The 24,107-nt window shown below is 42.2% G+C and overlaps 2 protein-coding genes across 11 annotated transcripts in view; one reads left to right on the top strand and one right to left on the bottom strand.

The window, feature by feature from the left end:
- The window catches only part of SMC1B (structural maintenance of chromosomes 1B), a 37,001-nt gene extending 29,486 nt beyond the window's left edge, over nucleotides 1–7,515 (top strand). For 6 of the 7 annotated variants that reach the window (XM_081191565.1, XM_081191564.1, XM_081191563.1 and 3 more), the window contains 5 exons: nucleotides 1,708–1,862; nucleotides 2,646–2,797; nucleotides 4,798–4,867; nucleotides 6,289–6,399; nucleotides 6,623–7,515. In XM_081191565.1, the coding sequence (XP_081047691.1) occupies nucleotides 1,708–1,862; nucleotides 2,646–2,797; nucleotides 4,798–4,867; nucleotides 6,289–6,399; nucleotides 6,623–6,748 (614 nt within the window). In that variant the 3' untranslated portion in view covers nucleotides 6,749–7,515. Of the gene's footprint in view, nucleotides 1–1,707; nucleotides 1,863–2,645; nucleotides 2,798–4,797; nucleotides 4,868–6,288; nucleotides 6,400–6,622 lie in introns of those variants that run through there. The other variant, XM_081191566.1, reaches the window with a different exon arrangement.
- A 1,541-nt stretch (nucleotides 7,516–9,056) lies between these two features.
- On the bottom strand, nucleotides 9,057–23,628 carry FAM118A (family with sequence similarity 118 member A). 4 transcript variants are annotated; one of them, XM_081191834.1, is made up of 9 exons: nucleotides 23,565–23,628; nucleotides 19,040–19,097; nucleotides 17,371–17,623; nucleotides 15,821–16,042; nucleotides 14,588–14,716; nucleotides 13,269–13,554; nucleotides 12,124–12,156; nucleotides 10,539–10,622; nucleotides 9,057–9,667 (listed from the first exon to the last, which is right to left on the bottom strand). In XM_081191834.1, exons 2-9 carry the CDS (start codon nucleotides 19,084–19,086, stop codon nucleotides 9,621–9,623), a joined length of 1,101 nt encoding a protein of 366 aa, XP_081047960.1. In that variant the 5' UTR covers nucleotides 19,087–19,097; nucleotides 23,565–23,628; the 3' UTR covers nucleotides 9,057–9,620. The 4 variants fall into 4 exon arrangements, with proteins under 4 accessions (XP_081047960.1, XP_081047961.1, XP_081047962.1 ...); XM_081191835.1 differs by having other exon boundaries at nucleotides 19,040–19,100; nucleotides 23,574–23,623; XM_081191836.1 differs by lacking the exon at nucleotides 23,565–23,628 and adding an exon at nucleotides 22,101–22,186 and having other exon boundaries at nucleotides 9,057–9,655; nucleotides 10,526–10,622.
- Between the last annotated feature and the right edge of the window lie 479 nt (nucleotides 23,629–24,107).

Raw genomic sequence — 24,107 nt, 5'->3', positions numbered from 1 at the left:
CCTAGCAGTTGACAGGAAAGAGGCGAACACATGTCTTAGATTAAAAATCAGCCACAACTTTTATTTATAGTTTGCCTTCAATAAGTAATTGAGATAAAATATTTGAAAGGTGGGCAGGAGGCCTCCTCTTCCTTCTCTCCCCCCCCCCCAAGAGAAGTGACTTGGCTGTTTGTCCTGCTGGACTATCTGTTGGGGCCTTTTTCCTCTGCGGAAGCCCTGTACTTGAGCATATGGTTAGGTTATGAGCAGGCCCCTTCAGCACATGCTCCCAAACCTGCTGGGCAGTCCCCATCCCATCCCCTATGGACCTTACTGTTCTGCCTGGCAAGTTGTCACCATTATTTGCATCAAGCAAGGATACCACATGCGCTATAAACATGCAACACCAGATGGCGCCAGAGAGCAGGAAATATATGTGTTTTTCTAAAGGGTTTTTTATTTTATTTTGTTATAATGATCTAATTTCTGACTTATTTATAGCATTTCTTTCTGTGTCTAGATCCACCACAAGATCCTTTAGACAATATTCCAAGAAAGTAATCGTCGTTGGCCGGCCTCCCCCCACCCCCCACCCCCTTTCTTGAGATATCACTTTAGGGACCTGAAAACAGCTCTTGGTTACAACATTAAAAAACTTCCAAATAGTTTTAAAAAAACATTATAATCACAAAAGCATGGTGGCTCCTCAAAATATACACCTCAGGTGTGAGAAGTCCGAGTAACATAGGCCTTGCCTGAAATGTTTCTCAACCCTCAGAAAATCCCTTTCCTTGTAAGATACTCTTCTTTGTCTCTCCCATGATGACTCAAAGCTTCCATTCATCCCAGGAGTTACTTGTCAGGCCCACAAGGCTTGACCAACATCCTGGCACTGCCCATTCTGGTTGCCCCAAAGGGCTTGCGGGGCTGGGAGGACAGTGCTGCCTTCTCAGGCCCCACAACTCTCTCCCGCACTGGAACTTGCAGGTATGTCAGAATCTATGCTTTAATGGCAATTTTTGCAAGGATGTTCATTTTTATTTGTCCCTTTAGGGCAATAGATGTAGAGGTACTGAAGAAAGAGAACATCCTAGTAAATCCAGTGTTCCATCAAAAGTATAGACATTTGCAAGGATTTTTCTTTCTTTCCATAAAAGTGTGAAGCAATTCAATTTTCCACCATACACAGATAGATAAATGGGCCACATAAGCTACAGTAAAGTTTGAATTTAAATAGCACTGCAAACATATAATGTTCACTGAGAACACTTTTTAAATTGCAAGAACCTGGACTTGTACAGCACAAACTTGTATGTTGAGAAAAGTGGCTTTCTGTTGCAAAAGAATATCTGTATAAATACTGTTTTCTTGTGTTTGTTTACCGAAGTTGGTAGGAAATTGTGGGTAGAATCCAGCTGGTGACCTTTGCTCTCATGGAGGGACTTTTGATTCAGCGGAAAAGGAGAAGGGTTGATTTTTGCTAATTCACTCTTCCACCTGCAGCTCTCCACACCACCTTCAACCCTCTGCTGGAGGGTGACAACTGTCTGAAACGAATTTGAGTATGGCGTAAATCACCTATCTATGTTCTTACATTAGCAGAGGCATCCACCAGAAAAAGCTCTTCCTTGAATGCAAGGACATTAATTGGATTCTACCCTACAAAATTAACTCCCAATATTTTAGTGATATGTTCTGTTAAAGCTAGTTCAATTATCCTTTTTACAGTGTTTGAGACTTGTAGGACAGAAGCCAGATTATGTAGGCAAGAATTTGAGAAGGTGAAGAAAAAGAGATACGAGCTGTTCAGTCAGTGTTTTGAACATGTGTCAGTAGCTATAGATCAGATCTACAAGAAACTCTGCAGAAACAGTAGCGCTCAGGTTTGTAATTTTTCAGATATTTCATTTAATACTCTTTAACAACCACAGTGAGTGTACTGGTTGTAGATTAAGGCTAGATTACTGGTCCATCAGAAAACGAATCATTCAAGGAATTCTTCTTCTTAGTTTTTAAAGATTCAGGATTCAAAATAAAGTGATCCAAGGCAAACAGCAAAGTGTCCAATCCCTCTGCCTCCATGACTTGGAAATACAGAGTTAGCTGGGCATGGGGAAACGACAGAGCTGGTGAGAGATGACTTACCTGTGAAGCTGCATCAAGGCTCCACGGTAGAAGAGTTTGTTTTGGGGGTGGGAAGTTTGTTCTGTGCAAAGTTGGCATGCAGTTATGAAGGTTAGGTTAACTTGCCATGCACAGAACTAGTGTGTTCTCAAGCTTTGTGCTCATGGACACAGAAAGGAGCTCTGGCTCGTTTCCAAAGCAGCTTGTGAATGATTTTCTGTTCTTCTTTTCCATCCAGTACAAATACCGCTTTGGACTTTAACATCTAGGTGCTCCCTGTTCTCCAAATTTACTTCGAAGAATGTTGTATTGTTTGCATCCGTAACTTGAATAGGATTGCATTTTTGTCCAAAAGAATAATTTAAATTGCATTTCTGGAAACCAGTATTTTTTTAGCATTCACGAAATCTGGAATAGCCAGTATGGTGTCCTCCTGATGTTGCAAGGTCACCATGTTGACAAGCCCTGCATTAAATTTTTTACAGATAAAGCTAATGCCCATGTTTTGTTATTAATTGAACAAGGAAGATGGTATCTTTCAGGCATTTCTTAGTCCCGAAAATCCTGAGGAGCCTTACTTGGAAGGTATTGGCTATAACTGTGTAGCTCCTGGAAAAAGATTTATGCCAATGGACAACCTGTCAGGTGGTGAAAAATCTGTTGCAGCTTTGGCTCTTGTGTTTGCAATACACAGGTAAGAAATACATTGCACTTCAAAAAAGAATATGACACACATATCACAGTTTATACAACCGTGGTATCGTTTTGGAGTCACTCCATTCTTCATATAATGTTGAGATTCTACCTCTAGGCATATATGGTGGACAAGATGAGAAAGGAGAGCAACATATATAAGCTTTCAGTTTGTTCTGGAAGTGTGGAAAGGCAAGAGAGGATTTGGTCTGTTGTTGGTCCTGTGCTTATGCCTCGAAGTTCTGGAAGTAAATGTGGAAAGCTGTTGATCACGTTTTTGTGGCCCTGTGTCAACACCCGGTTTCTAGGGGATGTTCTTCCTATATTCAGTTCTGGCTCAAGCTCCAACCCAGAAAACCTGGTTCTCCAATTTATTTAGCTAGATCAACAAGAGATAGGCAAATAGATTTTCGTCTAGAATGTGCCACTTTCTCCCAAGGTCCACCTATTCCAAAGGAAGTCTGTCAGGGATGCAACAAGCGAGGGGGCTTCTTCCAGGTGCAGAATTTGAGAGTGGTGCAGTATTAATACTCCTAGGGAACTGCAGCTTTTGCTACAAAGATAACCATCTAAGTTATCCATTAAGCACTTCCATGCAAATCAGTATCCAAATAAATAAAAATTATACAAAGTAGCTCCTTCCTTGGGGCAAAATTACTCTTATTTAGAATTCAACATGGGCTAGTGGTCAGATGAGACCATTATTTAAGGGATATATAAAATACCAGTGAGAAAGTTTGTATAAATCATTTACCGGTACTTACGGTAGTTGCCTTTTTTTCTTGCTGATTGAAATAAATGATTTAAAGTGCCTTTATTGATAAGCCCAAATCAGGTAGTAGGAAATGTATTTAAATTATTGTGTTTGTCTTTTATATTGTTTCTTAGTTTGTTTCATTATGCAATCTTTTAATTTTTGTAATTTCTAATTATTGTGGTCTTGTATAGTAATTAAAATAAAAAGGTTTGAGAACAATGAAGTGCACTCCAGCTATGTTCACACAGAGGTCATTACTTCTGTTCTGTTGCTCACTAATTCTGTAGTTGATAGTCAATAGATACCTCTTACTTCTGTAATGATCATATTCGTTTTGAGAACGTAATGCTGCCTTGCCCCACAACAGGAGGATCATGTTGAATGAAGCTTGTCTCCTACTAATCTTCTAGGGCTGCTACCATGCTAGTTGTTTAGAATGGAATTGCCATCCTTCTTACTCATTCTTCATAGTGAAAACAGACAGTATGATTGCCCACCCAGTGTTTTCTTGTTGTTGTTTTTAAATAAAATGCAATTGCAGCATCAGTTTTTCCAGGGTAGACTGCAGTTCTCAGGGAGGATACTGTGCTTTTAATTAGAAGCTTCTTCTGCCTCTACTTCTTGTTCGGTGCATTGGTAATTAATTGTTCCTTAATTAGATTTCTGATAGGTTTCAGGATACCATTCAGGCAGTTATTTTCTGGCTTGACCTTATATTTTCCTTTTTCTAAAATCACAAAATACCACTGTGCTGGAAAGGGTCTAGTTAAAGTTCCAGGCTACCTCTGCTTAATTCCCTTTTAGGTCTTGGCTATGGAGGTGGAAATTGCTAGATAATACAGCACTGTATTAAGTGCTATAATAATATTAATTTATTAAAGTGCTGCTTTTAATTCCATTCTAGCTTGATACAGAAAAGTAATACTGCCTTGTTTAGATGGCAATTTGGTAAAGAGAAGTAGAAATATATTTCTATATTTCTGTACCACTGGCATATTATAAGGTGGGGGAGGCTGTATACTATATGACACACTTGTTTTAAATTCTGTATTTGTGGGGGATTTTGGCTATATATTAAGAAAAAGTAAAAAGAAGTCTTGAAATTCAGAATATGCAGTCATTAAAGTAGAAAGCAGATGGTGGCAGGTGCACACTCCATTGGTGAAATTGTTTCTGTTACTCTTATAGGTACAATTGGACTAATTTACATTCCATTAATAATTGTGCTTGCTTTGTTGTTTCAGCTTTAGGCCTGCCCCCTTTTTTGTTTTGGATGAAGTGGATGCAGCGCTAGATAACACAAACATTGGCAAGGTAAGCTATCAGTCTCTCTTTCTTCCTAAAAGAAAAACAGCATTCCATCTCAGAAATGTGCTTTTTCTTTTTATATATGAAAACAATATTTTATAGCAGGGGCAAAGAGTAAATAGCAAGCAAACCCTTTATGAAAGAGATTACACTGGATATGCTGCATATATCAGACACTGTTCGAAATGGAAGGAAGCGAATTGCATCTCATGCTAATTCCCTGTTAAAGGCAGTTTAGATTGTTCACTTAAGAATCTTTCCATGCTTACCCAGTGCATCTTAAGATTTACTAGTACTTTCCAGCCACAAGAACTGTTAGTTCTTGAAAGCCACTGTTCATTGGGATCTCAGGACTCCAGAAATTGTCAGTGAGTAGACATGCATTTGCCTAGGGACCAAGGCAGGTGTGAAGAACCTCCAGTCCACAGACCTAACCCAGCCCACTAGGCCATTTTGACAAACCCTGTAAAGTGAGGTACAGTGGTGCCCCGCAAGACGAATGCCTCGCAAGACGGAAAACCCGCTAGACGAAAGGGTTTTCTGTTTTGGAGGTGCTTCGCAAAACGAATTTCCTATGGGCTTGCTTCGCAAGACGAAAATGTCTTGCGAGTTCCTGCGGGGTTTTTTTCCTCCCCCCCCCCTTTTCCCCAAGCCGCTAAGCCGCTTATCAGCTGATCCTAAGCCGCTAAGCCGCTTATCAGCTGATCCTAAGCCACTAAGCCGCTTAACAGCTAATCCGCTAAGCCGCTTATCAGCTAAGCCGCTTAACAGCTGATCCGCTAAACCGCTTATCAGCTGATCCGCTAAGCCGCTAATAGCGCTAAGCCGCTAATGGGCTTGCTTCGCAAGACGAAGAAACCGCAAGACGAAGAGACTCGCAGAACGGATTCTTTTCGTCTTGCGAGGCACCACTGTAAAGGCAGGGCTTGGCGAAGGGGCTTTGTAGCACGTCTTGTTCAGCTGGTTGTCGGGCGCTTGGGATGTACTGTGCAAGGGCTTTGCAGGCTCCTTTGGAAAGAAACCTGCAACCTTCCATAATTTTTTGACAGTATTAATCAAACCTCTGCTGTAGCCCTATTAGCACGTGAGGGTTTTAATTAAGATCCCCAAATAGATAATAAAATTATCTATTATAATGAGGACCCTCCCATGATTTTTTCTGCACTTATTTGTTAAGCAACTTCTTACAATTCCTCCAAGCCATAATGGTGTGGGTTTTTAAAAATAAAATACTGTCTTAGTGAGTAGAGATATATTGCTTGAGGAATTTTTATTCCAAACAGATCCTCTAATGTATTTTATAGCATAGTCTTGTATTTGAGATGTCTTGACAACAGTATGCTTACTCATTCTATAAAGCAAGTTTCTTTTCTAATCATTGTATTTCTGCATGTATCTAACAACCCCTTTTTTTTCTTCTCAAAAAGATATCAAGCTTCATTAAAGAGCAGGCCCAAGAAAAGTTTCAGATTATCGTTATTTCTCTAAAGGAAGAGTTTTATTCTGAAGCAGATGCTTTAGTTGGAGTCTGGCCTGAGGTATATATATATACGCACACAAAACACACTCTTGAGTGATAGTTTCCGCACCCTAAGTGTTTCATAGAGAAAACAGAAACAGAATATGGCTACACTTCTATAGAATCAAATCCCTGGTGGTTTTAAAGGGTTGGGTGGCAGAAATGCAAAGAAACCAAACACCTACAGCTGCATCTTTATGGCCTGGTGTGCTATGATAACTCTTGACCATTTCTCTCCTTAGCAAGAAGATACTATCCACAGTCAAGTACTGAGCCTGGATCTTACTCTGTATCGAGAGTCTGATGATGAAAATGAAAGGCAACCGAAAGGCAGAAAGAGCTCTGCATTGAAATATGATACAAAGTGAATTTGTGGCTGTGGCTTTTGTTTAACCACGTTGTGACAGGTTTGAATGTTACTTATTAGAATTCAGTATAAAACTAAATTCACATATATTTAATGTGAGAATTGGTTGTTTAGCATTATATTAATATGCTTATTCTCTGTGGAAGTTTAACTGCTAAAATTTGTAATAGTTAGACATTAGATACAGTTTCCTGATGTCTCTATCAAAAAGAAAAGCTGCTGGAGGGGCAGATGGGATTGAATGTGGAAATAGTATTAACTATTTCCCCACCATTCTGTCCCATTCCCACCCACCCACACTTTAACTTCGCCACTACCTTGAGAGGTTTCAGATAGGTATTTGCAAGAGCAAACATGTGAAAAGTCATGGGGGGTGCAATCTGGAATAGAAGAATGAGTAGGTAAACACACCCTATTAGCCACTCCTCAAAGTGTGGCTCCAGCAGTGTGTTCCTGTTTAAAACAGGGTCATGACACACAACTACATGTAACATCTGCATTGGCCTGAGTTATAGTTAAAGTTTCACACTTTTTTGGTGTTTTTGATCTGATTGTTATCCTTGGTCAAACAAAGACTGGGGACCAGTGACATTAACTAATAAAAAGCATATATAGACAACTAGAACCACTGACACTGGTCACTGAAGATTATTATGCAACAGTTTCTTACACAAAATATTTCTTAGTGTTTCCATTAAATTTGTTTTGCTTGCATTTATATTTGAAAGTTGCTAAATAAACTATTCAATGTTTAGTTTCTAATTAAAACTAAGTTGTAGTCACTTCTAAGCATAGCTGCTAATATAAGTGGTAAACAGAGCTTTTTTTCATCTGGAACTCGTCAGAACTCAGTTCCAGCTCCTCTCAGGTGGGCACCATTGCCATTCTAAGAGAATAATTTTTCATGGTGAGTTCTGGCACCTCTTTTTCTAGAAAAATAGTGGTGGTGATTACATTTTACACTGCAATTCACTATTGGTATTCTCAGAGATGCATATGTTATACACCTGCTTGGGGGGGGGGGAGAGAATAGAAACTTTTCATGAATGCTTAGGTTCAGTAATTCTACGCTGGGTGCAGTTTCCAGATCAAGAAGTTTGTGAACTACTGTGGTCAAGCTGTCTTACTCGGTTATCTGGGCCTTCAGAAACACCCCACAGGCTGCATTACCTGCTATTTCAGTTGGAGTGCAACCCCATCTTGCAACAAGAACCACTCGCCCACAGTGCCTCCATCATGCCAGGATTCAAGCTTCGCTTATTTCCCCTCATCTGTGCTAACACTGCATCCCAATAGCAGTTCAGATCCTACACAGCCTGTCCTGATTCAGATGTCTCCAGGATAGTGATATCACCTTGCCCCAAAACTCCTAATGACTGCTGCTAGTGGCTTCATATACTTATTAAATAGCTAACCACCAGGCAGTTAATCTCCCAGTGCTACTTTCTGGACTTTCGAGTACAGTGGTACCTCAGGTTAAGTACTGAATTCGTTCCGGAGGTCCGTTCTTAACCTGAAACTGTTCTTAACCTGAAGCACCACTTTAGCTAATGGGGCCTCGCGCTGCCGGAGCATGATTTCTGTTCTCATCCTGAAGCAAAGTTCTTAACCTGAAGCACAGTAAGAGCTGTTCGACAGTGGAATTTGCTGCCAAGGAGTGTGGTGGAGTCTCCTTCTTTGGAGGTCTTTAAGCAGAGGCTTGACAACCATATGTCAGGAGTGCTCTGATGGTGTTTCCTGCTTGGCAGGGGGTTGGACTCAATGGCCCTTGTGGTCTCTTCCAACTCTATGATTCTATGATTCACTGTTTCTGGGATAGCGGAGTCTGTAACCTGAAGCGTATGTAACCCGAGGTACCACTGTAGTGCTACTTTCAAGTACTTCTGAACCAGAGGTCTCCCAATTCCCATGGCATGGAGCTGGTCCAGGATGATACAGTGGTCAACTGTATCAAAAGCAGCAGGCAAGAAGCAAGTGCAAAGTCAGAATTGCAGGGTTGGACGGGACCCCTACTAGGGTCATGTCCAGCTCTGCAATGCAGGAATCTCAGTTAAAAGCTTCCATGGCAGATGGCTGCATTCTTCTTGTCATGCTCTCTGTAAAGGTCATCATATCAGGACAACTCGGTCCTAGTCCTGAATCCAGATTAGAACAGATTTCTTCCCCAAGAAGTGGGTAATTGTTGGTCAGTAGCTATTGAAACAAAGCTCCTCTACTAGTCTCATAGCTTTTACCTTCTATTTATGTCCTTTATTTTCTGACATTTTGCTAGGTTTAAAAAAAATATACAGAAAACAAATATTTGCTCCTGGGTTTCAAATCTTTTTATTAAAATGTACATAAATTAAAAGCCCTTACTGTTCCCCACTGCAACCAAGTTTTTTTAAAACTTAGAAAATGTGCAAAACCTGTTTATATTTGCAAGGGGTAGGAGTAAGCAAAATAAAAATTACCATTACTGCTGTTCCACAAATGTTTGTACAAGAGTTCACTCTGATGGGTAGGTTCTATAGCAGTTCTCATGCACTTTTCTCACAACTGCCCTTGGGAGAAGATTTCTAATACTCACCTTTGGATTCAGACAAACGGAAACAAAATTAGTCCAATTCAAAGAAGGTAAAACGCTGTTTCACAGATTTATGTCAGAAGCTATCCTTTTGCAGTATTTCTTTGCTGAGGTAGTTGCAAATTGATTAATGGATGACCTTAAAATGTACATATCCTGAATCGATATACAAATTTGTAATAGAAAATCCATTCCTAAACACTTCTTACTAAACAATGCATATAAATTTAAAGGATCCTCTTGGCCACTGTTGGAATCCTTATCCGTGATATAATCAGGTGACACACTCCTCGTAGACCACTGCTGTTCAAGTTACATTCTTGTATTCAGAGAGGGCAACATCTTCAACGCTACCTGTTTTTGAAAAAAGGGTTTTCAAATTGAAAAAATACTATTTTCTTTTATCTAGACAAATTATAGAAGCAATGGGTATGCACAGGTGCCAGGAAATTCTGCCTCTGTTTTAAAACTTTGAAAACTTTGGCAGACAGGAAACTGCCTTGTAGCATTTCAGGTAGATGCTTATGCTCTTCTAAGGAGCAGTTTATCATCTCTTCGTGGATGACAAAAGCCCATACTTATGCTGAGATACAAACTTAATTCATAATTTATTTATCCCTTTATATGCAGAGAAATCTGTTTCCATCAAGATAGCTCACATCATCAACAGCAGTTGGAACTGACTAAGATCTCTCTAAAGATCTCCAGATTAGGACATCACTACAGAGTTTGGAGATGCACGAGTTCTCCCAATTGGTTCTAGATTGCTGGTACGCCACTCCCCTGTTTATATGGCAAAAATAAGATTCCCCACTTCTTCCACAGAAATAAACACAGCAAGCTGTTGATCCAGGCAGGATAGTGTTTATGAAATCTCTGCACAAGGATTTCCCCCCCCCCCCTGTAACTATTTTGGCATTTCAAGCCACACTTTTATTCTCAAAATGACCATTTTGGAATCTTACAGTAATAAACAAATATTTATTTAACCCAGATTAGGACTTGGTGATAACTAAGATGCAGTGCAACTTTCCCCATGGTGTGGCATGACTCTAGGCACATGTTCTTGAAAATATCAGCTGCATGCCCCATGACACACTATTTTTACACACCATGCATTTTTTTAATTCTGTTTACTTTTACACTGCAGACTCATAAATATGTGCTATGCACTGTTTTTCCCCTTGAAAATAAAAATAAATGTCAAATAACGGGTTAGAATTACCATTATCTGCAAGCCTTGGTCTCTTAAGTTGGTCATTACTGCTTTCTCCTAGCCGTCTCTTGGCACAATCCATGCAAGATGTTCCTGTGGGAACAAACAGTATTACAATATCGTAAACATGTAGTGAACATAAGGATTTTCATGAAAAGACTGGCTCCAACAAAGCACGTATTGAACTCCATTAGAATTCACATCATAATCCTGTGCCAGATGTAGGTAACCATTGTGGATGGAGGTCTGCATTCACCATTGGATAACCCTTCGAGGGTCATACCAGCAGAGGTAGAATTTGCACCTGCATGAGAGTCCTGCCCATTCGGCTGTGCATCTACTTTAACTTTTTTTTCCTTTGCTGCTGCTGCCCAAACTGGTGGGGTTGGGGACTTTTTCAGGTCCCTGAACCCGGGGTTAACCAGTTACGAAAGGTATGCCAGAGTGGAGATTTCCCTGCTGAAATGAATTCATCCTCATCCTGGGCCCCAGAGGCCTGATCTGGCCTCCTGAGACCCCAGATAAAGTAGGCAGGGAGCAGGAGTGGGCAGAGAAGGTTAACGTCCAGATTGCCCCCTCCTAACTTGATCTGCACAGGTTAGCTGAGGCGCTGGCCATACACACCACTGACAGGCATGCCCCAGAGGATTTTCCCCTTTGAATAGAAAAATGAGATGTTTGTTTCAAGTAGTTTGACCAGGTAACAGTTTTATACAATTGTAACTGTTTGAAGTGGTACCTCAAAATCCAAAGGTAAATGTGTTAAAATTGTGGCTGTGCACAAAAGAAACACACAAATCACCCTTCAGTGGTATTACTATAGGGCTCTCCTGAGAGGCACAACTTTGAGGTAGCCTTCCAGTGCTCCTGCCTTAAGCACTACGATGCTGAAACAAAATCTCTGAGAAACACCTATACATTTACTGCTTGCAAAATTAAGGGCTCACTGCACAAAACAAATAAGCCATAAACCAAAATAAATAAACCATAATAAAAGTTTATAAAACAAGCCCTATTATGCCAAGGCAAAGTAGATAATGTATTCAAGCACCCCCTGTCACTTTATCAGCTATATTTGTTCATAGGCTGAGGTGAGTTCTTGGCCATTTTCTTCCTTGCTTTCAAATGAAATGAAAGTGAGACCAAACAGGTACAAAATCATCCTCTTTTCTTTGGCCCCTAAGGACTGTTTTTCTAGCACAGCAATATTCCACATTTTAGTGTACCAAGTAGTAAGAATGGCTCAATTTCCCCAAATTGCAATGGTTGTTCTAGCTGCTATAAGAAGGTGCTATATCAACTCTTTATTATGCAAATGTTTGTTAAATTTGTCAATTATAAATAAAACCACTAACTGAGAAGTTGGGGGAATGTGACAGTTTAAGATCTTATCAATTTCTCTGAATACTATTGCCAGAGAGAGGGTTTATTATTATTATTTTACTGTTGTTGTAAAACAGAATATAATTACCCGAACATTCAAACTAGCACATAATTTTACATGGGTGCAAAATCATACTATCCCAGTTCTTCCCAAGACCCACCACAACTGAATATTACAAGGCCTACATTCAAATTAAAAAATGTACTTAACCCAAAAGTGTTGTACTGTCCACCCGATCTGCATCTGGAGAAAGAATGAAAACTATGTCATGAACGAGATAGAATTTAGCTACATTCACTTTTCAGAGTTGCTAATAAACAAGGTTGCATCAAAGGCTAAATGCACAGAGACATCTTATCTAGGACATTATTCACATGCGACTCTTTGCACACACAATATTATATAATGTAATATTCCTATATTATATAAAGTGGTAAGTTTCTCCATGGAGGCAAACCGCAAATAATGATTTACATTTAATTTGTGCTTTTACAGGTTCAAGAGTCTACATCCTCAGTTCTGCAGTACTGTATCGTGATAATATTTCCATGATAGAGTAGTCTAGATACTCTTGGGATAAGAGAAAACAGCTCTTCTTCCTAGAACTACTGGGCCAAAGATGGGATAGGGCAGCATGTGGGACACCTTCTTGAAAATGGGATATTTGCCCATTGGCAATATTTATTAACATGTATATTTTGCTGTATCCCAGGCCTTCCAAAATAAAAGAGCAAAACATTGTAGTACATGTGAAAAGCATCTTGGGGTCTTGGTAGACCACAGGCTTAACATGAGTCAACAGTGTGACACACACAGCAGTAGCAGCCAAAAATAAGCTAATGCTATTCTAAGCTGCATCAACAGAAGTCTAGTGTCCAGATCAAGGGAAGTCATAGTCCTGCTCTATTCTCCCTTGGTCAGACCACACCTGGAGTTCCGTGTCCAGTTCTGGGCCCCACAATTTAAGAAGGATATTGAAAAGCTGGAATGTGTGCAGTGGAGAGCAACCAAGATGATCAAGGGTTTGGAAACCAAGCCTTATGAACAATGGTTGAGGGAACTGGGTATGTTTAGCCTGAATAAAAGGAATCATAGATCTATAAATCTATGATTTGGCTATCATTTCCATGATTGTCATAGGTAGTACAGAAACAAGGGATGGTGGTTGCAACAGACTATTTTACAAATGAATGTGGCATCAGAAGCATGAAGTTTCACACACATATTTAAAGCAATACCCTTTGTTCCAGAAATATATGAAACTAAAAACCACTGGTATATGGAGAAGAGAAAAAAATGTTTTGACACAACATTTGAGACACACACACACACACACACACACACACACACAGTACCTGGACTCCTCTGTTTGCAGATCTGAGTGGAAAGATCTTGAACATACTCTGGGAAACTTTCAAAGCAATTTCCATAGGATACAACTTTTATTCCATGTAGGAGCATATCTGCCTGGAGTTTAAAAAACTGGTCTTCATTTTCTTTAAGCACCAGCATATAATGTTCTAGATCCACCTTGTTTTTGACAGTGTACAGAAAGAGGGCCTGAAATATCTGATCACGCAAGGTTTCTCCGCAGCCCACAAACAAAAATGATTTTGTCCGGTACAGGTTCTGCAGAGCCTCCTGTAAAGAACAAGTAGTTCCTAAGTCACATATAAGATAAATGTTTAATTGTAAGGCAGCCTGGGATCATAAATGGCCCGCCCCTTTCCTGATTGATAGTGGGCCAAAATTGCTTCCAGGTAAGGAAGTTTCCAAACACTTAAGACAATAGGTTTTCCTTCAGGTTGTCACTGCCACAAATGGCTAATAACTGTACATTTGGGCTAGTAAATTTTTTGCAAGTTACTATATTTGATGGGTTCATTACAAGGCTCTAGATAACATAACCATTTGCACTTCTATGCCCAAGGAATTCGGTAGTATAACCAGTTGTTACTTTTCAAAATATACACATATATTAGAAATATTTTTGTTAAGATGTCATGATCAAGAGGTTGCTGAGTCACTGTCTGCATCCACTTAATTAGCATTTCATTATAATATTGTATAGTGGAAAGAATGGGTTCAAATCCTTCCTCAGAAAAAGAGTAGCCTATAGCATGACCAAACTCACATAGCTCTTGTAAAAACTACATATATAACAAATATGGCTGCTGAATGCAGGCCTGAGTTCCATCCTCTCACACTGTGCACATCTGCACTTCATCAAAGAGTGACGCATACACTGGAATAAGTATCAGAAAAAGTTATTTCAACAGTTCAAAATACAGTAGGCCTGCAACTTACATGGGGTAATGCTCTGGGGATCATCCCTAAAGTCAAAATCACACATAGTCAAAACCCATCGGGTTCAATGGCGGATGGAATTACTAAAGTCATTTCCCCCCAAAACCCTGCAACTTTTTAAATTTGTTGCTGCACGTGTGAAGCTGAATGTGCACAAGTTCAGTGTGGGCAAGTTGTGGGCTTACTGCACAAAATTCCTCCTCACACACAAAAATATGTATCATATTAAATGATACAACATGGGTAACAGGGAGATGTAAGGAGATGGAGGCCATGGAAGGCAAGCTCCTGTCTCCAACAAGAGAAATATGCTTTTGAAGCACTTCCTGATTTATAGGCGACATAACTGGTTTCAAGGTGCACATACCATCACCTCAGGGTCTTGAGTAACATCCTTATATCCTGAGGGATCCAACACCATTCCACAGGGATCAGCATACAGACCGTGAATGTGAAGCACTCCATATTTGACGTGTCCTTTTGCCCACTGGAGAACCTGGAGAGAGCCAAACACTTTATTAATACTGCCAAGCATGAGGCAGAAAGGGGCCGTGCCTCAAAAGGGACATGTGATTCATTCATTTTGGTGACAGTACTATCACTTCCCTCATTTACTTTAAAAAAACAACCAAATCTGAAAAAGGAACCCACCCAAACTGTAGGCTGAGGCATTCACACATATTTCATTTGCTACCTGTTGAAGGCTTGCCGCTCTTGAGAGAATTGTCTAGGCTGCAACATGGCATTTGAGAGCTACGTTTCAAATTATTAAATGGAGAACAATATTCTGCAATAATGCAAATTCTACAATGGTATCATTTCAAACAAAATGGGGGAGGGGGTAATCTGCAAATCAAAATATACGTGTTTATTTTCCTTTTCTATTTTTTAAATGGAAAAATACAGCAGTGTTCTAGAAAAAAATAGGGTGAAAATGTATCTGTCAATCCAGCTACCTTCTACAGAAAAATGTCAGTACAAGTACACCTCCCCTCGCTATCAGACCACCTCCCCTTGCTTAGGTAATCTTCCGTTTGCTCTCAGATCACCTCTGCCCACTCTCAGACCAGCTTCCCTTTGCCCTCTGTGCTCTTGATAGGCCTTCTCTCACCCTCCGACTCTGACGCCACCAAAACACTCTCCCAGAGTGAGTGCAATGGCTGATTGACATGCTTCTACAGTGTATTTGATTTTTCCCAATTTTTCCAACATATTCATTTATATAAGATGGCATTTATGGTTGAGGTCATGAAAGTAAAGTGAGCTAAGTTGTGGGCTTACTGTATATTCTGCTGCTTTCAATAGCAAAAGAGGCAGACAGTGATTATGTCAACAGTAATTCCTAGTTCACCAATATTAAAAAAACCAATTACAGCAGAACTTTCAGGTGAAAAAAATTGCAGCTGCTCTGATTCTGTACCCCCAAATAAAGCCATTTTACCTCTGAAATACAGCCCAAACCGAAACAGTTGACTTTGAGGTGGATGAACCACCTTGAAATATATGGATGAAGGGTGGTATATGAATTTAATAAATAACCACCACCAAACACCTGATAAATTGCCCTTGTTAATTTGGTACAGCGGTAGTCTTAGCATACCTTGTCCTTATCCTTTAAGTCAAGAGATTCCATCGGTTTACTCTGCTGCTGACCAAAGATTTCAAGTAAGTTGTCATAGTTTGTGGTCAGCACCATAGTGCCTCTCTCCATTAGCCGAAGAATTGACTGCAGAACAACAGGATTCTGAATGTGTTGCTCCAAGTTATCAAAAACTTCCATTAGGCAGTCCTGAAAGAAGTTTGGCTTGGCATCTCCAGTGCGCTGCGGGAGGAAAGACAAGCACAGAAGGAAGACATCTATGTCGAGGCCTTTGACAGCAAAATAAAAACCGTGAAAGCATCAAAATTCACGGGGGATAAAGCTATCAACACCTAGTGGCCCTGATGGCTCTATTTTACGGTCAGAGGTGCATAGCCTCTGAGTATCGGTTGCTGGAAATCACAAGTGGGGAGAGTGCTGTGTTCAGGTTCTGCTGCTGAGCTTGTCATGGACATCTGGTTGGTTGCTGTGAGAAGAGGATACTGGATGAGACAATCCTTTAGTCTCATACAGCAGGCTCTTCTTGTTTTCTAACAGGGCTCATTTACATTACCACAAAGCCTGCACCATCTGCAGACTACCGGCCTTGTCTTCTGGTCTGCCAAGGTCTCAATCACTCTGCTGAAGTTGAGGTTGTGAGTGCACAACTTGCTGTAGTTGAGGATGAAGGGATATCAGAAGGCTTCGCATTATGCTACTCTACAAAAAGTGTGTCCCCCCCCCCCCCCCGGGGACAGTAAATAGTAACCGCATGCCAGGATAACTTTTGCATCCTGGTGGAACTGTAACCACTCTCATCCACAGACAAAACAAGAAGGAAATAGAGAGCTACGGCTCACCACATTAATATACCTAAGGTAAGTATATAACCTTGTCCTCCTGAACCATTTCAAATAGCCCCCTGCTTCGCAACATGCCTCCCCCAATTTGCCCTGTGCGAACAGGACGGTTTTTGGCCTAAAAATGCAAAAATTGAGAAACTGCCAAAGACCTTGAAGAAGGAATGGAAAAGACCCACTTAAGCCCAAGCAGTGACTTAAAGAGGCTAGTGCCAGTGATTCAGTACTGAAGTCCAAATCTAAGAGTTCTTGGTTGCCTTGAACCTGAGCAGGAACCAAACCCCTAATCACAAAAACTGGTTCAAAAGCAATAGTTCAATAAACAGGTCAGGACAGGAGGGACCTTAGAAGGCCCCTCTCTTTCTCCATCTTCCAACAGAAAGGCAGGCAAAGCTGGCTACCTTATATCCAGTGCTATTTTTCTAGAAAAAGAGGTGCTGGAACTCCCCATGAACGCCTCCCTTGTTCTCTTACAAAGGCAATGGCGCTCACCTGAGAGTTGCGTGAACTAAGTTCTGGTGTTTCCTCAAACTTGGGTCTCCAGCTGTTGGACTACAACTCCCATCATCCCTAGCTAGCAGGACCAGTGGTCAGGGATGATGGGAGCTGTACTTCAACAACAGCTGGTGACCCAAGTTTGAGGAAACACTATTGTATGGTAATAATGTGCGTCCAATATTGTTTGTTGCAAAGCTACAGATATGTGCTTACCGGTGACATCTTTCTGATGAGGTCATGTGCAACCACAAGCAAGTCTCGCTCTTTGACCACTTTTTTGCGGAATTCAGCCACATCCCCCGGGTGCAGCACCTCCAGCTGATCTGCGGCTTCAATGACGGCTTCAATGCAGCTTCGCCAGGAGCACAAGGCTGGAATTCCTGGTGCTACAGCAGCACTCACTCCCGTTCCAATCACTAGCAGGAGGTCTTGGGGCTGCTTCCGCACAAGGCTTTTTAAAAATTTCCTGGAGTGTAGAAGTCAAGCAGAAATTCTATTTATGGCCACAGCTGACATAGCCATATTTTGTTAATCAACGGCATAGCACATTAATTAATCAAACTTTTCTTTTGGAACTCAGCAAAAGTTCTCAATATGGTGTCCATGGTTCTCCCTCTCTCCCCCCCATACAATCCCCACAACAACCTTGTGAGGTGGGTTAGGCTAAGAGATAGTGACTGGCCCAAGGTCACCCAGTGAGCTTCATGGCTGAGTGGGGATTTGAACCCTGGTCTCCCAGGTCCTAGTCCAGCACTCTAACCATTACGTTACAAGAAGATTCCAACTAAAGACATGGAAAAACTTTCTGACAGCAGGAGCTGTTCAACAGTGGAAGAGTCTCCCTTGGGAGGTGGTGGACTCTCCTTCCTTGGAGGCTTTTAAGCAGAGCTGGGGTGGCCATCTGTCATGGATGCTTTAGCTGAGATTCCAGCACTGCTGAGGGTTGGACTGGATGACCCTTAGGGTCCCTTCCAACTCTATGATTCTATGATCACAGATGCCAGGCATCAACTGGGTTCCTTTAAAATCAGGAACCTTTTAATTAACTGTGGAAGGGAAGTTAGCTGAACAGGACTGAAAGGGTGGAAGCAGCTTTAGTGTGGAAGAAATCGCAGTTCCTCATCCTATCCAATGAGTACAATCTCCCAGAGTGTGCACTGCCTCAAGCTCACAGGAGAAGAGGCACAACAGAAGTATAATAAATAAGAATAAGATATTGGTAGTAGTATGTATGCTTTCATATTTCTAGGAAAATACTTTTTATGGGGGAGGATTTAGATTTGGTTCACATTTAAAGCCCTGTTTATCAAATCCACATTCTCTGAAACAGTACGACAATCAAACAAAGCCAACCTTCAAAGCGCAAGCGTGCACACACACACACACACACCATGATTCGTGATATATTGCCAGGTCAAAAATTATGAAACCGCTATCACGATCTGGACTTCAAACTGGTTTTGGATGATATATCAATATATTTCCCCGCCCTAAAAATAACATGCAAAAATGCATCACATTTAGGGGAAATGCTTGCAAAATGTATACATTAGTCAAAAGTGCACACAAAAATGTGTTTATCAGAAGAAATGTGTACAAAAAATCTGACCAATTTTCATGAGCATTTAAAAAAATGCAAACTTCTACAGAAATATGGACAGCAGAATTTAAGATTGGTAAAATGAGAAACTGAGGGAACCGACTCTGAGAGATGTTTCCATCCCTACTTTTGGCATTTATAAAACGTAAAAGAGAGGTCTCCACAGAGAATTGTTGTGGATATAAAATGGAGAGGCTGTTCCAAACATTAAAAGTATCAGCAATAATCCTCATGTACCTAAAAAGTTTTTTTAAAAAAAAGGGTTTAAAGAGTTGCTTTTACCTTGATTTTTGTTCACTTCTATTTGTAGCTCTTTCAGCTGAATCCATTTCCCCAGCTCCTGTGAAATAACAATGCAAGGATTCAATAGACTAATTACAGCTGACACATTAATCAACTTTATCAATATATTAACACATTTTGGACCAATAAAAAGTTGGCTCCAATTAATCGGGTCAACTTCCTGCCCACTATACAGTGGTACCTCGCAAGACGAATGCCTCGCAAGACAAAAAACTCGCTAGACGAAAGGTTTTTTCGTCCGCGATTTGCCTCGCAAGACGAATTTCCCTATGGGCTTGCTTCGCAAGACGAAAACGTCTTGCGACTTTGTTAAGCCGTTTAAACCATGCTTCGCAAGACGGAAAATTCGCTAGACGGCAAAAATTGCGGAACGAATTAATTTTGTCTTGCGGGGCACCACTGTACTTGCGGGAACCAAGCCAGCCTCTGTTAGGTCACAGCTCTCTCTCCAATAGGTATCACAGCAGTCAGCCAGAATGATGGGGTGGACATGAAAGGAACCCTGGCATATTTTACAGAGACCGCAGCAGCAAGAAAACTAGGTTCCACTTGCAACCCTTCATTGTTCAGTGTCCTCAAACTGCCACAGCCTACTCTTGAGGAGCCATGGCAACCTAGTTTGTCTTCCAGAGAATCCCTTTCTGCTGCCTTGGCACCCCCTAGGTTCACAGGGTTCTTCCTAGACCCACTGCGGTCTGTCAGCACACCAAACATACTGAATGTGCACCCCAGGAGCATTCCCCACGCTCTCCTGCAGGCTGCACATTGCAAGGAACAGATTAGCAAACGGGGAGGGAGAAACAAGCCATGTTCACTTTCAGAGACATTTGCCTGCCCCTGCTGAACATCTTACCAGCAGGTCCCTGGGAAGCTTCTGAGAGGGACCCCATGCAAGGTCACCCATGAGGCAAGGTGAGGGGACTGCCTTCGGTGGCAGGATCCCTCAGGGCAGCGGATCTGGCCTCCAAGGACTGCATCACCTGCTGTTGCCGCAGTGGCAGCAATCGCTGCAGCCCACTCCTTGGAGGCTGGATCTACAGTCTCCTCGGAGCGGGGCCCCCCTGCCGCCACCAACGCTGCCTCTACAGTGGTCTCCCTGCCACTCACCCCCTGGCGCAGGGCAGGGCCTGATGGGCTCTATAAAGGACTGCTGCTGCTGCTGCCGCTGCTGTTGCTGGGCAGAGGGGGATCCGTTGTTTGTTTAAATTGCTGTTATTTTTTACCTATGTCATTTTAAACTGTGATATTAATGCTGTATTCCTAGTTTTAGATTTTATGTGGAAATTGTTTCCCATTTGGTTGTGTATTTTTTGATGTGGTTTATTTATTGTTTATGACTTTTGTAATTATGTAAATCTTGTCATGCTGTAAGCCACCTGGAGCATTGTTTTTTTAACTGTGGAAAGGCGGCATACAAATAAAAAATGATGGTGGTGATGATGATGAATAGGAGGTGCTGCTGGTCTCCTCAACCCCCATGAAAAAAATGGCAGGGGCTGCCCTCTGGAGACTTTACAGTCCCCTTGTCCCCAATGTTGGTCTTTACGCCCTCTCCCTTCAGGGGGGCACCATTTGGGGGTTTGCCTCAGGTGCCAGAATGTCCTGGGCTGGCCCTGACCCCACAGCCCCACAAAATGCAGGTTGGAAGCCCCCGTTTCTCTCAGAGGGAGCCTGGTCCACTCCCAGCAGTGATCCTCAGGGCCACATCCTGCTCCCTTGCCTCTCCTCCCCAAGGATGCCTGGCCTTCTGGTTGGAGTAATAGCGGCCAGGAGATAATAATACAAGGGGGGAGGGAGGGAGGAAGGACTTCTTCCTTTGAGGGGAAAGGGCCAGATGAGCTATGGAAGGGAACTAGCAAGTGAAAGAAAAGGTTAGTGTTTAATCAAGGAAACAAATAGAAAATGGAGTAAGAGAGGAAAGATCATTTAAAAAGAATTAAGTGAAGATAAAAGGACCAGGAAGGAAGGATTAAAGAAGCTGGTGAGATGGGGTGGAGATAAGGTGAGTGGAGTGAGCAGAAGTTACAGGGGGTGGGTAAAAAACTTCAGGTGTGGGGATAGGGGAATATTACAAAGAAAAGAACCCTTATCCACTTAGGGCACCCAGATCATCAAATTCTGCCTAAATTGGTGTGTGGGTGTGTGGCCACAGAACAAACATGCCTGTTCTTAGTTGAAGGAAAGCTGAATTACAGAACTCCTTGCCACAAGGAAGACGCTGTGCCAAAGAATTCAGAAATTTCCATATAGGGATTACTATAAAATGAAGTCAGAAATTGCCAGCTGGTTGTCTGTCTCCTTCTGACACCATTTTGTGACTGGCTGTGCCTAGGCAGCGCAGGGTGTGTGTGTGTGTGTGGGGGGTGTGTGTGTGTGTCTGGTGCCCCTCAGTAATTTCAGGCCATCTCAAGTGAACTCTGGGAGTAGAAAGTCTGAGAACCTCTGCACTACAATATAGAAACATATTGACCTGGGAAATGGAAACTAACCTCAAGGGCATGTAACTCTTTTGTGCAGAGGAATTTATAGCCACTCCCAACAGCCACACATCACTGCGTCTCATGTGGGGTCACTATTTGTACTTAAGCAGCGCCCCTGTGCCTTTAATAGCTCCCTGCCAGATGAAAACCAGCCCCCAAAACTTTTCCCATCACTGGTCTGTATGCTAGGAAAAGCTTCACTTGCTAAATTTGTGTTTCGTTACACTGGTGTTAAATTGACACAAGGGCCTTCCAGGGGAAAAAGTTGACAACCATAATATCATGGGATATTTATCTGTGGCTAAACCACTTTGGGATTTATTTGTGGGGGGGGGGGTTTACAATCAAGAGGTGTATAAATTTTATGAAATAAAATAAACCAATTCCTCACTGATTTCTCAAGAAAAACTTCACTCCTCAATAAATGCTTAGACTTTGGTCCTAACTACACACACTTGAAGGGAATTAAATGAACAGAAGTTAATTTACTGACATTTACAATCCCTAACGAATGGTAATCACTTCTGAATAAACATTATTGAAAATAAAGGAGCAAATACATTTAGGATTGAGGTGCCAGTCATGATGTCCTGTTGCTGAGGCCTTCATTTTATGTTTCTTCTCATAACACACACTTCATAAATTGATCACAATGACCTAAGTACATGCCCATTATTAACTCATTGATTCTTACTGTTCCAATACCTAACAAGTGCAAACCTATCCAAAACAACCCCAAAGAAAATCTCTACATTAAACTTTCATTTCAATTAAATTAGTTAACAGGTTCCTAACAATACTAGACGCCAGACTGAACATTGTATTCACACACAAAACGCCCCCACAGACATTTCCCTGTCTGGCACAGAAAGGGCTGTTTGGCTTGGCGAGTAAAAATAGCAGACATTAGAGGTGCTATTTTGACCAATGACCGACCGCCTGTTATTTGACCTCAAGCAAGGCTCTCCGGTGTCTCATGGCTAAGCTCTGATGTCACAGCTACCAGGGCAAAGATGTCCAGGCAAAGTAAAAAACATCCGGAATTGCACCTTAAGGAAGCAGAAACAAATAAGCAGCAGCTGGATTGAAATGTGTGTCCTCCTTCGCCTCAAGGGCTGAAGGCACAATGAGGTGCAAAAGAGAAAGGGAGACAGCTGACACACTGCGCTCCCTGGAGAAGCTAAGGCAAAGAGGCCACCCAAAGAGAAGAAGAAGAACAGGCGGATGGTGTTTCAGGTGACATTGTCTTATCCGAGAAGACCTAAGGCGAAAGTGCCAGTAGCTAAACTCAGTGGGTGCAGTGAAAGTGGATTAAAGGATTCTGTCTCTTTAGAACAAATCCACTTTATTGTTTTTTTTTAAATGGAATCTGGACTTTTTGCAGTTTGGAAAGTGGCAGGGGAATGCATTGACAAGTGTGGGAGGAACAAATGGCTAATGAGAAGCCACCTAACAGCTCAGCAATGGCCGGATGTAATCTAAAATCCACGTAAGCAAATCAGAATGAATGCTCAGTGACGAGGGGCCAAATAACAGTGAGAGTTTGAGGCTGAAAAGCAGGGTTCAAATTGAAGAAGAGAGAATTACAGCAAGAATAATAGAGTGGAGCCGGGGCAAAAAGGCTTCACCTGTTGGACGCCTGCCTGACCATTCTTGTCGGGGAAGACCAGTCCAGTTACAAATGTGACCGAGACAGAATGACTTGGATTGCTCCCTGGGCTGAGAGAGAACAGGAGCCTTGGCGGCCGAGGGGGGCTTTGGGGGGCCCGGCTTCGAAGCGAGCGATGCTTCCCAAGGCGCGCAGCGTCCAGGCACAGAAATCCGCCCCCGCGCCGGGCTGGTCGCCGAGGAAGAGGCTCCTTCCAAGGCAAGGCGCGCGCATTATGGGATGGAGAAATCCTCGCCATTTCCTCTCTTCCGCGCGCCCAGCACCCCCCGGCGCGCGCGCCACCCCAAGGCCCCCCCGCGCTCCGGGGCCCCCGCCCGCAACTGCTTCCCCGGCCCCCCGCCCGACCGCCCCTGACCTGCCGCCGCCGCCGCCGCTTCCTCGGTCTCCGGTCCGGCGCAAGGCGACGCCGAGCCCCCGCTCCCGGCTCGGCTCCTCCTCCTCCTTCCTGCGATTTTTCCTTGGCTCCAGGCTGCAGAAACGGCGCCGCTTTGCGCCTGCGGTCCTCCCTTTCGAAAGGAAAACTTGCTCGCGCCAGTTTTTTATTGGTAAGAACTGCAGTGGGAAACAAAAAGAAGCAACTCCGAGCAGTGCTTGATTTATAACATAGAACACACAGCTACCTTATAATATTGTAATAATAAATTTAAGCTCTGATAGATATAGATATGTGGACCACATTTCTGGAGCAGCACAGGAAGACCGCCCTGAAACCATTTTGACTCCCAAAGTGACCAAATGTTTTCTCTGCAAGGAGGGAGGGGGCGAGGGAACTTTCCCATTGGCTCAGGAATTGGGAAATCACCATCTCAAAGGAGATGGCAGCCAGATAAGGCATTAGCAGATAACCTGGCAGACAGGAAAAACAACAACATTCAAATTTCTGCAGATTTTGTTTACA

The sequence above is a fragment of the Podarcis bocagei genome, assembly GCF_964188305.1.
Source record: "Podarcis bocagei genome assembly, chromosome: 4".
In the NCBI taxonomy this organism is placed as follows: Eukaryota; Metazoa; Chordata; class Lepidosauria; order Squamata; family Lacertidae; genus Podarcis; species Podarcis bocagei.
This window is presented reverse-complemented; position numbering and strand designations above follow the sequence as displayed.